The following is a 12,950-nucleotide window of genomic DNA, read 5'->3' on the forward strand; positions in this document are numbered from 1 at the left end:
CGTCGTGAAAAAAAAAGGTGAGAGAAACGCGCTCTCAGAAGGTGCATGACACTGCTGGTTCGTGAATCGTTGCATCGGTGTATCGAGGAGATTTTATGACTCACGAGAAGTGCATCATACGATAATCGCATTATTGGCAAACGCGCTGTCATGGCTAACTAAAAAAGCGACTCTCGAGAATATTTCAGTTGCGACCGCCAATTTGCTATTGGATTGTGAGAATTTGTCGTTCATATTGCATCTGAAAAGTGAAATCATTACCCGATATGGTCAACATTAGCCTTTTTCGCGATCTCTTTCTCAGCAAGGCGCCGAAAGAAGAGTATAAATATGGATGCTATCAATTTACAATTCATTGATATGTCGTAATTCGCTGATAAGCCCCGATGAAAAAAGTCATTAATTTACATTTGCAATACGCATATCTTCAATTGTAACTTCTGTTCTAGATTTTTAAGATATTTTCTGCTTTATTACTGTGAAATGAAAAATAAAATTATATCACTTATTCATTCTTTCTAATTAAATCATTATTTATAAAACGTCCTAAATATTCAATCATTTATAAATCCAAAAACACTTGTGTTATTGTATAGATGTATAAAAGATAGATGTATAAAAAACATACAAGGAACATCGTATATATTCAATTGTGTTATTTTATATAGTATAAGAATCGAACAAGATATTACAGTACTAACGCTGTATTAAAGGAATCGTGCAATGCACGTTTCGTGCCTGTTACATAAAATTATTATTAGCGATAAGTTCGCAAAGAAAGCATCGATTTTATCGAGCGTATGTTATTATGACCAACGAAATCATAAGACCTACCATAAAGATGATTGTTTATCGCGGATAATGTATAGCTAACGCTCGGCGACTCGCAATGTCGACACTTCGTGATGTTGAGGTCGATTCTCATGGACATTCTGTGGCCTTACAGCTTCAAAGAGCTCTCGCGAGAAATCATCATTGCAACATGATATTAGCAGCAGCCAGCTTTAAGCTCAAGAAAAACTATGAAACTCACTCACTCCAAAAACCCGATAAACAAACGAATCTCTAGTGGTCTCATTTATAAAAATGTTTATAAAATATTAAAGGATACTGACATTACTAATCTTATATATTTCTGATCTTAGATTTCTACGAGATTTTGTCAATACTTGTTTGATACTCAAAAGCTACAAATTATATTGGTTTTTGTACGGAAACAACAAGAAATGGTAAATTTAAATGACTTTTATTGTGTCAGACTTAAACGCAGCAGTTTATAAAACCGCAATCTGTATTTATGATATTTACAGAATAAACACTTAATTACATCACTTAAATTACATGAATTGTGCGTGCTAATCATACGCCAAGATACACACACAAATGATTCAACGCGATTAATATCATTGGTGCACGCAACAAGACTTGTTGCGCTACATTTTGCGAAAACGATGCAACTCTGCAAAGACAGAAGTCCTATTCTTCAATAGCGAAATATTAAATATTTAATACAATATTTCACAACAAAATAATAAATCAAATAATTCATATTGCTAAATGACAAATTTTATAATACTATTACATCAGTGTCTGTGTTTATATTTAGCATAGGCAATGTTCTTGGCGCTGAGACTAGGCAACAAATTTTTCTACGCACGCATTAATATATCACGACCGCGAATAATATTTGCTTCTGCGAACGAGCGCAAAAATAGCGCGCCATTGGGAAAACAATGCGGAAAACGCTGTTGGCTCATAGATTCGTCCGCGAAAATGAAGACTTGCAGCAGGCCTCCGCACGCCTATCGACTACTGTTTTTCGAGGCTGACCGTTTTGTTGACAGACTATTCTCTGCCAGCTTCTAGCAGTCGTGCTACCGAATGTCAACGTGAACGAGAGAGTGATGTATCGGCTGCGATCTTCTGGAAATCGCAGCTTCTCCGTGATGGAGAAACCTTGCGCGCGCCCATTCATATTACGCAAACCATCGAAGGCGCTATAATTTATATTCAAACTACAACAGGTCTGAATTTTGAAGTTATTAACACATTCAGAAATATTTACGAAAATCGCGCGTCCTTCTTGAAAGCGTCCTTAAATTTAACGACTGTTTGCCAAATATTAGACGAATGTACGCATTCTGTGTGTCATAGATATTGTTGCAATTTAAAATAAGGTTAAAAATAATATATTATATGCAAGAATAATATGTCATATGTTAATTATACAATGCGACGTTTGTGTCCGCTTAATAAAGATGAATTTTGTCATATTTAAAATTTTCAGGTCAACTCAAACTCGAAACTTCACGTCCATTTTTCCTCTTCGAAGCGAAATTTTTGTTTGCACGCCGTTTATCCAGCTACCGCGTCAATCATATCTTAACGAGCAACGCTAACAAGCAACCCTATCGACAATCACAGCTGCACGACACCGTAACCGCTCGAGTTCTTATCGCGGATAGAGATCGAGAACATTCTCGGAGAGCGCGCAGGAGATAATGACTGGTGATTTTTCAGAGATCTCGCGGCCAGCGGCACCTTTTATTTATTGATCACGGTCGACACCGATCCCGAGAAACGCCTTTCAATTCCTCGCGCGCGACCCGCGAACGCCGCCGTTCGCAGAGGCATTCAAGTTCAGAGCTACACTGCTCGCAACTTCACTATCCAAGGTATCGATGGTCGAGGAAATTGCGAAGGTTAAAGGCCAAAAGGCTGTGGGATTCGATCGCGATCGAGTCTCATCTTCGCGGCCTGCGCGCTTTGAGCAGCACAAAAAATACCCAGCGAAAATATTTCTCTAGCATTTCTTTACTTTGTCTCCAATATCGGAATATCAATCATTTTCCAATTATAAACGGATATCAGTCATCATCTCTCAATTATGAAAAGCCTTTCGCGGCTTATTAAATTTCCAGCAAACGGAGGGAAATTCATTTATTTCTGACTTCTTTTTCGTGTATCCTAATAAAAGTTTGAAAGATTATTTCAATCTTAAGAACGAGGAAAATTTTACGTTACCACTTTCTTCACGTATCGGTTTTCTCATTTATGAGAAAAGAATCTCTTTACAAACCGATTAAAAAATCCACAAATGAAGCCGCGGAACACCGTAAGCGCGCGCAGGCACACGTACATAAGCACACACGTTAGCGGTGCATGCCTGCCGGTGTGATTGACATTAGTAAGTATGCCATGGCCGACCGCTCACAGCGTGTGCTGGTACGAACGACTGCAGCACTGCCCACACCGCCACGTACGAATGCACCGACTCCACGCTTCATCCTTCTAGGACACGCTCTAGGAAAATTCTCGGAAAATCCCGTCCGTGAGTTTCCGCCTGTCGACGGAAAATCAATTTTCTCGCCGTACTGTCGATATCCACGCGACAACTCTGTCTCGCTTCATTTCGAAATTTCTGCGAGCTTTTCCCGTGTATTTTAACGTGAATTTCACTTTGCTCGCGAGTCGAGATTGTCGTGACTCTGTCACAACAAGAAATTTTGGATGCGACAGTAATCATTTACCTTCAACATTTATACCTTGAATAGTGAAAAAGTAGTTGTTGCGAGGTTTACAATTTCCCATATCAATCTTTCGAAAACTAGTTTTAATATCAGAATTCTAAATGTAAAGAAATACGACGAATAGTCGGATAATAAATAAAATTTCTAATTAGCGCGATAAATAACTGGATTTTGTTATATTTGATGAAAACATACAAGGATGCAGATAAAGAAAATTATGACGTCACATACAGTTAAAAAATATTCAAAATCTAATCTAGATCGATTCAAGCCTAAAATACCTCAAAACAAATTATATTTAAAAATAATAAAATAATATCAAAATAATAATCTTTTGTATAATTTTTTTTAGAACTAACAATAGATAGTAAAGAATATTTAAAAGATTCTACGCATCTGCGTAGTAATGTCATATTGGAAACAGGTTTCGGCGAAAATCCTTGAAAAAAATTATCTTCTGAAATAATGATTGATTTTTCATTTTTATGCAATTATTATATGTGACGTCCACATATAGTATTCATCATTTTTTTATTAATCGTTATATAATGGGAACATCTCATAAATGTTTAATCTTAGAATGAAACAAACCAATTTAAAATTTCATAAAAAATTGATAAAATACTACTTGTGTTCATAAAAAAATACACGATTGGTGCCTGATTTAATACTTGATTGGTTCACATGTGCAAATTCCACCTCCGAGAATTTCACGCACCCATCTCATGGCACCCGGAGCCACATATATTCGCACGAATTGCACGGCAATAAAGATCCGCACGTGTGTGACGTAATGTAACCCTGTTCCTCGAAGGACACGGTTTTCACCGAGTTCGATCTTCCTGTAAGATGGTATCATTTCGCCAAAAAACCGGTATCTGTACGATCGGTGCAGTGCGAGGAAGAGCAAAGAAACGAAAAGAGAGGGAAAAAGAAAGAATATTTATCATGCTCTAGAATAAATTCTCTCTAATTAAATGGCGATTAAAAGCGCAACGATCACAATACATGATGCAGTAGTAATTATGAACCAAATTATATGCATATATGAATTATTTAAAAAAAATTATATCGCAATAATATAGCTGTGCTATATTATTAATTTCGCAATGATGTAGTAATCTTGAGATCAAAAATCCTGATGCAAAAAAATTGACATACAAAGACGATTTGTCGAAGTAATGACGAGATAGCATAAAGTTCGGTTCTTTTACTTTTACTTTCAAAGAAATATCCGTCCATCCATTTAGGTCGCCACCATTGCCTCCTGCTTTCCGCGCTCATCGAGGGCAAGCCCGAAACTTTCATCGACGACTTTCGTTACTTTCTTATCGGTTAAAAGTGAAACACTCGACGGTCCGGCTGCGCGTGTCTCTCTTTCACTCGGTCACAATGGACCATCTTCCGTGAGGACGGGGACACACGTTGCACGCTCGATTATCGCGTAAGAGTCGCGCCATCGAGAGTGAAATCGCAATGAGAAAAAATTGATTCGAAAGTACGAGCGCGAGCATGTTGTTCCCATATTCGGAATTTAGCTCTCTATGCTCAAAATTCGCGTAGCACACTTATTTATACACGATATACAAAGTATTTATTCAAATAAGATTTGATGACAATAGTTATTGTGTTATCTGTAACTAAAACAGATTCAAATACGTGCGAGATTGTTGGTTACTGAAAATATTAGGATTGAATAAATGAATAACCTAAATTAATATTTAGATAAAATTTATTATAAATATTATAAATTTGAAATACTTTAAATAAATTTTAAATGTTGATTTAAATAGTTTAAATTTTGGAAAATACATTTGGATAGCCAATTCATCTTACATCTTTTCTGTAGAAGTACAAAAGGGATGTAAGTATGTAAAAATTTATCATACTTCCCATCCTATCGATAAATGATTTAGCCTAGAGAAACCATAATTATATAAAAAAATTACCGGTTTTTTGGCATATCTTTATCTTCACGAAAGTTTTATCGCTTCTTGCCATCCTTGACCTTCGTTCTTTTTAGGTGTTTTCAATGACATATGAATTTGTCGTCGGACTATGTTGTTCTCATTCATCAATTAACGTAAAAGACTACACTCGTGGGGAACTGCATTTGCTGTATTCTCATATTATAATTGAGATCATCGTTTGACTAAAAATAAAAATCAAGATACTTTGTCCATCCTTCATACATATTCACACATACATAGACAGAAGATTCGTTTTCGCCTAATAAATAAATATTGATGTACTAAATATATTACATCATACAAATAGTGAAAAATCTGATTATGATAATGATTGAACAACTTCGATCCATTCATCACCAATATTTCTTTCTAAAGAAGTACGATCTGCCATTTGATAATGAGATCTAATTTTTCAAACATAATTTTATCATCAAATCTCCATTTTTTTCAACGTCACCCGTTGATTTATATATGATTGTCCTCTTAAATGTCCAAAGCACGTGTCCAAACCAACACCAACATGATTCATCGAGCATCTCGAAAGAAGAGAAAGTCTCGCGCACAGAATTGACGTTTTTAAATCTCGTTTAATTCCGTTAGGGCCGTTCCGTCATTTCGCACATAAACGAGATAACTCGGATCGTAAGATCGATCTTTCTGACAAAATTTTCGTTCCTTTCTATTTTGTTTGTTTCTACTGAAAATCGTGAAAAACTCAAATGACTGCTCCCAGGGAAGGGATCGCTGGCCACTAATGTTTCTCGTATCGCGAGGAACGCTCGAGAGAGTGAAAGTTCCCGACGTGTACACGTACGCACGCACGCACGCACGCACGCGTGTCGGTTTTTTGGCATTGGGCGTTGGGATTGGAGGGCCTCGGTTGGTATCGAGGTCACCGATACCACCACTACCGAGCCACGACGGCCGATCCACGACTTTGGCGGATCGCATGGCCCGCACGCTCTCGCGACCGGCTGCCCCAAAAAGTTTGGGCCGCGCGACGCGTTCACATCGCGCTTCTCCGCGCGTCGTTCTCTTCCGGGGCCTGCGGGAGCCCCTCTACCTCGGCGTCGCGGCGGAAGTTCCGCGCGTGATTCTCCGTGTCCGGAATCGTCAATCGTTCTCTCGTAGTCTCGATCGTAGTCTTCGTCGTAGATTCGATAACCTAATAGTACAAACTCCGTTTGCTTTTTTGTCCCAATCCCAATTTTCGTTAATTCCAAACCACGATCATTCGATCGCGTAGTGTTGAAATGTAGTGAAGAAACGACGGGCATGCGCGAAATATTGCCGTTTATCTCGCGACTCTGTGCGAGCATTGGTGTGAATTCTTGAAACGAAGAATTCGAAATACGGTATGGATCGTAGATTGGTGTGTGACCGTGATTGGAGTTGGCAGCACGAAGCATTACCTGCCGAGAGGGAGTTCCCATAGTTTGCTTGACTTTATTCTGAATCACCGTTGTCACCGCGACGATATCATGTGCGCGAAGATGAGTGTCCTCCAAGGTCGGCACTCTTCCGTGTGCGCGAAGATGAGTGTCCTCCAAGGTAGGACCATTTCGCTCTTGCAATCGTGATTCTAACTTGTGAAGCACTATTTGCTCGAGATTTTGCTCGAGTCGCGTATAGTAACAAAGTAAAAAATAACAAAGAATTTGTATGAAATTAAATTTATATGAAATAGTTATAGCGTATCAAATTTAAATGCAAATTTGTCAATGCATACTTTTTCAAAGGAGCTTTTTTTTGTCGCGTTATTTTTATATTTGTACGATAAAGTTTACACGTGGCATGATATAATGTACCTCGTGAAAACGATAGAGCGTGTGACATTTCCAGTAGATGTAGCTATGGGTATATCAAATTACACTTACATCAGTGAAACAGAACTTTCTCTACGATGAAATTTGTATCAGTGACCGACATAACAAAAGTTATCCCAATAAATTTGAATAAATTTGAATATCTGACATTCGTTGAAACGCGATCTTACCGCATATTGCGTTCACATTCAAATATTTATCGTATTACATATAATATTGAATACATGAAGTTCGAGTATTGGCGGGAAAACAATTTTTCACGGAAGAAAATCAAAATATAAAATACATTTTTGTCACATGTTATTATAAACGTTAAATAAAATAATTTTCGAGAAAAATATTTTTAAATAAATAAGCAATTTCAACTTTTGAAGTTCTGAGATAATGCAATTCTGAGATAAGTCAAGAATAAATATCATAGAATTACTTCTTATCAAATGTCTTAATGAATTTCAAAAGTCGAAACTGCTCGCTTATTTAAAAATATTGTTCTTGAAAATTATATACGTCATAGTTACAATAGAAAGTCGATATATGCATGCACGATAAAATTTATAAACAATTCCCGATGATTTCTACTTGGATCATCTACACTGTATTCGCGCTTCGATCAAAGGGTGAATTCCGTACAAATTATCTGACCATTCGCATCGACAAGCACAAGTTGTTCGTTCCGCGCGCGGAACTGTTTAAGTAGAAACCAGCGACCGGTAACGAGGCAAGTTCTGCCGAGCTGGAATTGATTTTCGAGGTGCAACGAAGTGTCAGTTCGTCGGCGTCCCCGTCGGGTCAATAACACCGCGACACGATTTCACAATTGCACGCTTCGCTAATTACAAATCACAATTGCACGTCGGTCCGCGTTGGTAGCGTGTCGGCGCGGAATGCGCGAAAAAGCGCCGCCCGTTGCTTCCGCGTTCGCTTCCGTCCGTTCGGCGACGAGAGATCCAAGAGCGAAAACCGATACCCTACCGCCGCGTTGACGAACCGTCATACTGGCGCGAATTCTAACTAATCGCATTCGCCGAGCCGAAATCTCATTTACCTCATCTCATCTCCCGACGAAATTCCACGCCAAATCGAGAATGTTCTCCCGCGCGCGTCGCAAAAATATCCAACTCCGCGGTTATTCCCCGACCGAGCGCAGAATGCGATATCTCGACACGACTGATTCTCGCATAGTATATATATATATATATATATATATATATATATATAAGAATGTCCAATAAATATTAATCCCCGTGTCCATTCGACCGTGATGGTCGATACGATTTTATTTGATCAGCGCGATATTCACAGAGCGCGGGCGCGCGACACATTTGGAATCGAAGGAAACAAGGAAAATCAATCTGCAATTTTGCCTCAAAGCGTAACCCATCTTCGTCGCGTTTTCTCCGACAGATTACACGCGATCGCTATCGCCGATATGTTGCGCAATCGATTCTGCCGAGGTTGATGGGAACGTCACGCGAACTTTTGCTCCAGATTGCAACAGAGACTCGACTGCGAGATTTGTTGTTAACATTTACTTATAGTGGCGGAAAGAAAAATTAAAATGAAACGAATGATTCAATTGTGGGAATTCTCACAAGTTCTCTTTTTTAGTGAATTGATTTAAGACTTTTGTCGCATTTAAAGAAGCACGAAATTTATTCTTTCTTATTATTTCTTATTATGAGGTAATTAAAATACTCTTGTACGATTTAAATACCACTACCGTTTAATGTGAAATATTCTATTCTGTGAAATGTTCTATTTTAAATAAATAATATGAAATCTTTTCCTATATATATATATTTCATTATAGTATATCTAAATCAAATTATATACATTAGATAATTATATAAATTATATATATAATTTTTCAAATAAATTACATTGAAGATTAACTTTTAAAAAATAGAACTTTTTGTCGTTCATCTTCTCTTAAAAATAAATCTTCAGGAACTTTTCCTTTCCATTCATTATTCAAAGATCAGGCTTCCAATGAAAATCAATTCTAGTTTAAGGATAGGATTAAAGAAAATTTTATCAGTACGATCTATATAGAGGAAGTATTATTTTCATAATCATATAAATCCTTTTTGATTACCGATAATTTTTTCCGCTAAAATTTTTCCATTAAATCTCGCCAGCCTTCTGACCTAGGAAACTACACCCGGGACTGCAGTTTGCGTTATAAATGTCGTAACACGCATAGCTTCGCGGACTTGGCGTGCATTTTCGCATGCGGCAGGAACTCACGATTTTTCACGAATGCCAACGAGGCTGTTTACCACCGCCGTGGCCGTTTCCTGCGTTGTCGTAATTGCAACCGCGTTAACAGATGCGTTCCGCGGCGTGTTGCAATTTGTGCATCGTGTCGATCCGACGGAATTATGATTCGTTGATTTCGTCGCTCGGTCCTGTCGTCACCGATATGAATCATACCTTGTGTTATATTATAAAAAAAATAAACCATGCCTTGACACGAATGCATCTCGGAGCGCTTAGCCTTAGTGTAGCTATGGCTACACCTCGACTTGGATTTTTTTTTTTTGTATAAATTTAATGAAAAATTTATATATATCGCGTTTTTATCGCGGTGCATATGCGTCAAGTTAGATAAATTTTACTGTGTTAGTTTTATATGAAGAATTATGAGTATATCGACAGAATAAAGCAAAAAAAAACCATGAAATAGTATTTTATGTTACAAAATACGTCTGAGAATATATATAATTTCAAAAGATAAAATGAAATATAAATTAGACAGTACCACAGAAACATCCATGAATAAAAATTTGCTTTAGAATAATTTGAAACGTATTTTCCAAGAAGATATTTAAACTGTATATTAATAATAATTTTACGAATTTCGTCTTGTATAAAAAAAGATATATTTTTAAATTTACGTTTCGTATAAAACTTGCTTTTTTTATTAATTTGAAAAAGACACGATTCTATTTATATAGCACTGTGAAATAAATATTATTGCTAAACATTCCTTTAAAAATTCATTTATTATCGTTTCGTGTAAAAATTAGATTCGTAATGTGTCTTTTAGAATTGGTGCCAACATTTCATGGCAAATCATCATTATAGCGTTCTTTAAACCACTCACGCGGCCAGCACGGCGTAAGTCTCGAAGAAAGTCGGAAAGTGACTAAGCGAATAAAAGGGGGGCAAGTAATCGCGCTGCGTTTGCAACTTCCGCAATGTCGAATCGGCGAACCGTATCGCGCTACAGCCGATTCAACGTGATCGACGATTGATCTCTGCAGACTTCGATCTATTATACTTTCTTAAATTTTAAAAAAGCAGTACCTCAACATTCCTTGAAATTATGTGTGATACAAATAATGTTATTTTTATTACATTCGTTACATTACGGAAAAAGAACAGTATTATTTCTCTCCAGTTCAAGAACATTTATAGTTCCTGTTTTGTATAACAAGGAAAACAATGAAAGACCGTAAACTATCGATTTTAAGTTAGATATTATAAAAAAATAAAATGTTTATTACATCGTCCGCGTGTTTACGAACGCGAACGAAAATTATCGTTATCGGAAAAACACTCTGTCCCGTTCGACGACGTTAGAAATCTGACAAACAATGCGACTTCCGCACTCGAAAAAAAGGTGACAAACATTACTCAGCGATGTTCCGTTAAATCCCGCGTCGACGACGACGTCGTGAAGGAACGGACGGAATGGCTCCAGATCCTTCATCGCGACGTGCGCTCGCTCGTTGTGCTTATGACACAACACGGTAGAACTTACCGTAGGAAAAGTAAGGTAAGGCCAGTGCTATAATAGAAACTTTCACTACGAAGGTTCAACGTACCGAGCCACCGACTCTCACTGGACGTTCTCACTGCTTACCCGAGCATCTGACATGCACATACCGGGTGTCTCCATTTCCATCTACAATTCGCCACAGTTCTTTCTTCGCTCTTACTCTCAGAACAAATTGCGAGACAATATCTCTGTTGTTCCGTAGACGGAGCTCCATTGTCGCGTAAACGTAAAGGAGAAACCTCTCCGACGAGTCCCGGCTGGCCGTGCGCGAGGATTCTTTCTTCCGCGGCGGAAGTTTATAGAAATGAACGTCATTGCCGCATTCATCGCTCTGTATCAAGAACTTTCTTATAAGAATTGCGTTCTGAGCAAAGTGGACTGAGATAACGTGATGTGGAATAGGTGCATCCCGGTGAATGACCGTTGTATCTCTATATTTATTTCTATGTACAAGATAATGTAATATCGCAGTTCTTTATTTAGGTGTGTTTTTTGTGAATAATAATTGCTTCATTATCAATATACAATTGTAATTATATCCACTCTTCCGTATTGTGATTATCAATCAATTTTTACTTGAAATACGGACATTTGAAGTTAATTAATGATAATTCATTAAAAAATTCGTCTGTTTCAATACATACGTATAATATTTCATTACATTTATAATTGAATATGATTTTTTTTATCCAAAAAGTTTCTATACTTCGATACTTAAAAGATTGAAGAAAATGTTTTTAATTTTAAAAAATTTGAATTTACCTGAATTTACGATATTGGATCGGTCATTTACTGTTGCGTCTATTTTATGATGGACGTTCACGGAAGCAGAGATTTGCTTGCTCGTTGTCAAGAAAAAGAATGGATGAACGAGATCGAGATTAAATTCTGAGAGCAGCTGGTTCTACATTGTGACAACGATACAAGGTGATCAGGAATCTGATCTTTTAAGTATGCGAATTGAGTCGTCTATGTACTGACATAATATATCAGTAGCACATGAGAAACAACTATTAATATACAATAGTAGTAAAATATTCTTTCGTTTTTAACTTATATAAATCGAATTCACAAAAATTTCAATGAAATAAATTATCTGTAATATTTTTATTGACTTTTTAAAGAACCAAAATGTGTACATCAAAAGTAATAATATTCGAAAAATCAGCAATCTTTTTTATTTCATATATTAATATACATTTTTCTCATTTTGTTAAAACAAAATGTCTTTTGTGAGCGTATAAATTCCTGCAAATTATAAATATAAATTTTGATAAAACTCGTTTCGTTTTAAAAGCTACGATAACACGAATCGAAAGAAATATGACTCAACAGCAACGTTGTAAGATCTATCATATGTTAGTATTTTATCTCAAACAGCGTTTTAATCTGTTAACATGTCAATGTTGACGCTACATACCAGGTCGTATTCATCGCACGAATCTTCTTCGTTAGTGTTAATTCCGTTAAGAAACGAAATACCATGTATGATGACCCCTTTCTGCCGATAAGCAATATTAAGGTATGCTAAAAGACGAGACATTGTCATATATCCATGTGGGTCTGCTTAGATAAGTACTAATTTATCTTTTCACATAACGGTGCCGCATGAGGACAGATAAGATTACATTCATTAGACTAGTCTATATACACTTTCACGGAAACTCGAATATTTTTAAGTTCGTAATTTAAAATATATAAGAATCTTATATATATAAAAATAATATATAAGAAATAAGAAATATATAGAGAAATAATATTAAACAAGTATATCATGTATATCTATTTATATCTATAGCAAGGATTAAAATTACTTATTTCCCTGGCAAGTAGTTTTCTG

At 36.7% G+C, this 12,950-nt stretch overlaps 2 protein-coding genes across 16 annotated transcripts in view; one reads left to right on the plus strand and one right to left on the minus strand.

Annotated features, from left to right (window-relative positions):
* LOC105422678 (uncharacterized) overlaps positions 1-12,950 on the minus strand; it is a 194,671-nt gene that overhangs the window by 159,581 nt on the left and 22,140 nt on the right. The gene's annotated exons all lie outside the window — the stretch shown is intronic.
* Positions 1-12,950, plus strand: part of Hr4 (nuclear hormone receptor 4) — a 176,800-nt gene that overhangs the window by 124,417 nt on the left and 39,433 nt on the right. For 2 of the 5 annotated variants that reach the window (XM_089083949.1, XM_089083952.1), the window contains exon 1: positions 6,519-7,051. The exons of the other annotated variants lie outside the window; for them this stretch is intronic. In XM_089083949.1, the coding sequence (XP_088940075.1) occupies positions 6,982-7,051 (70 nt within the window). In that variant the 5' untranslated portion in view covers positions 6,519-6,981. Of the gene's footprint in view, positions 1-6,518; positions 7,052-12,950 lie in introns of those variants that run through there. 5 annotated transcript variants of the gene reach the window in all.

The sequence above is a fragment of the Pogonomyrmex barbatus genome, unplaced genomic scaffold (genome assembly GCF_055798465.1).
Source record: "Pogonomyrmex barbatus isolate J1 unplaced genomic scaffold, ASM5579846v1 scaffold8, whole genome shotgun sequence".
Taxonomy (NCBI): domain Eukaryota; kingdom Metazoa; phylum Arthropoda; class Insecta; order Hymenoptera; family Formicidae; genus Pogonomyrmex; species Pogonomyrmex barbatus.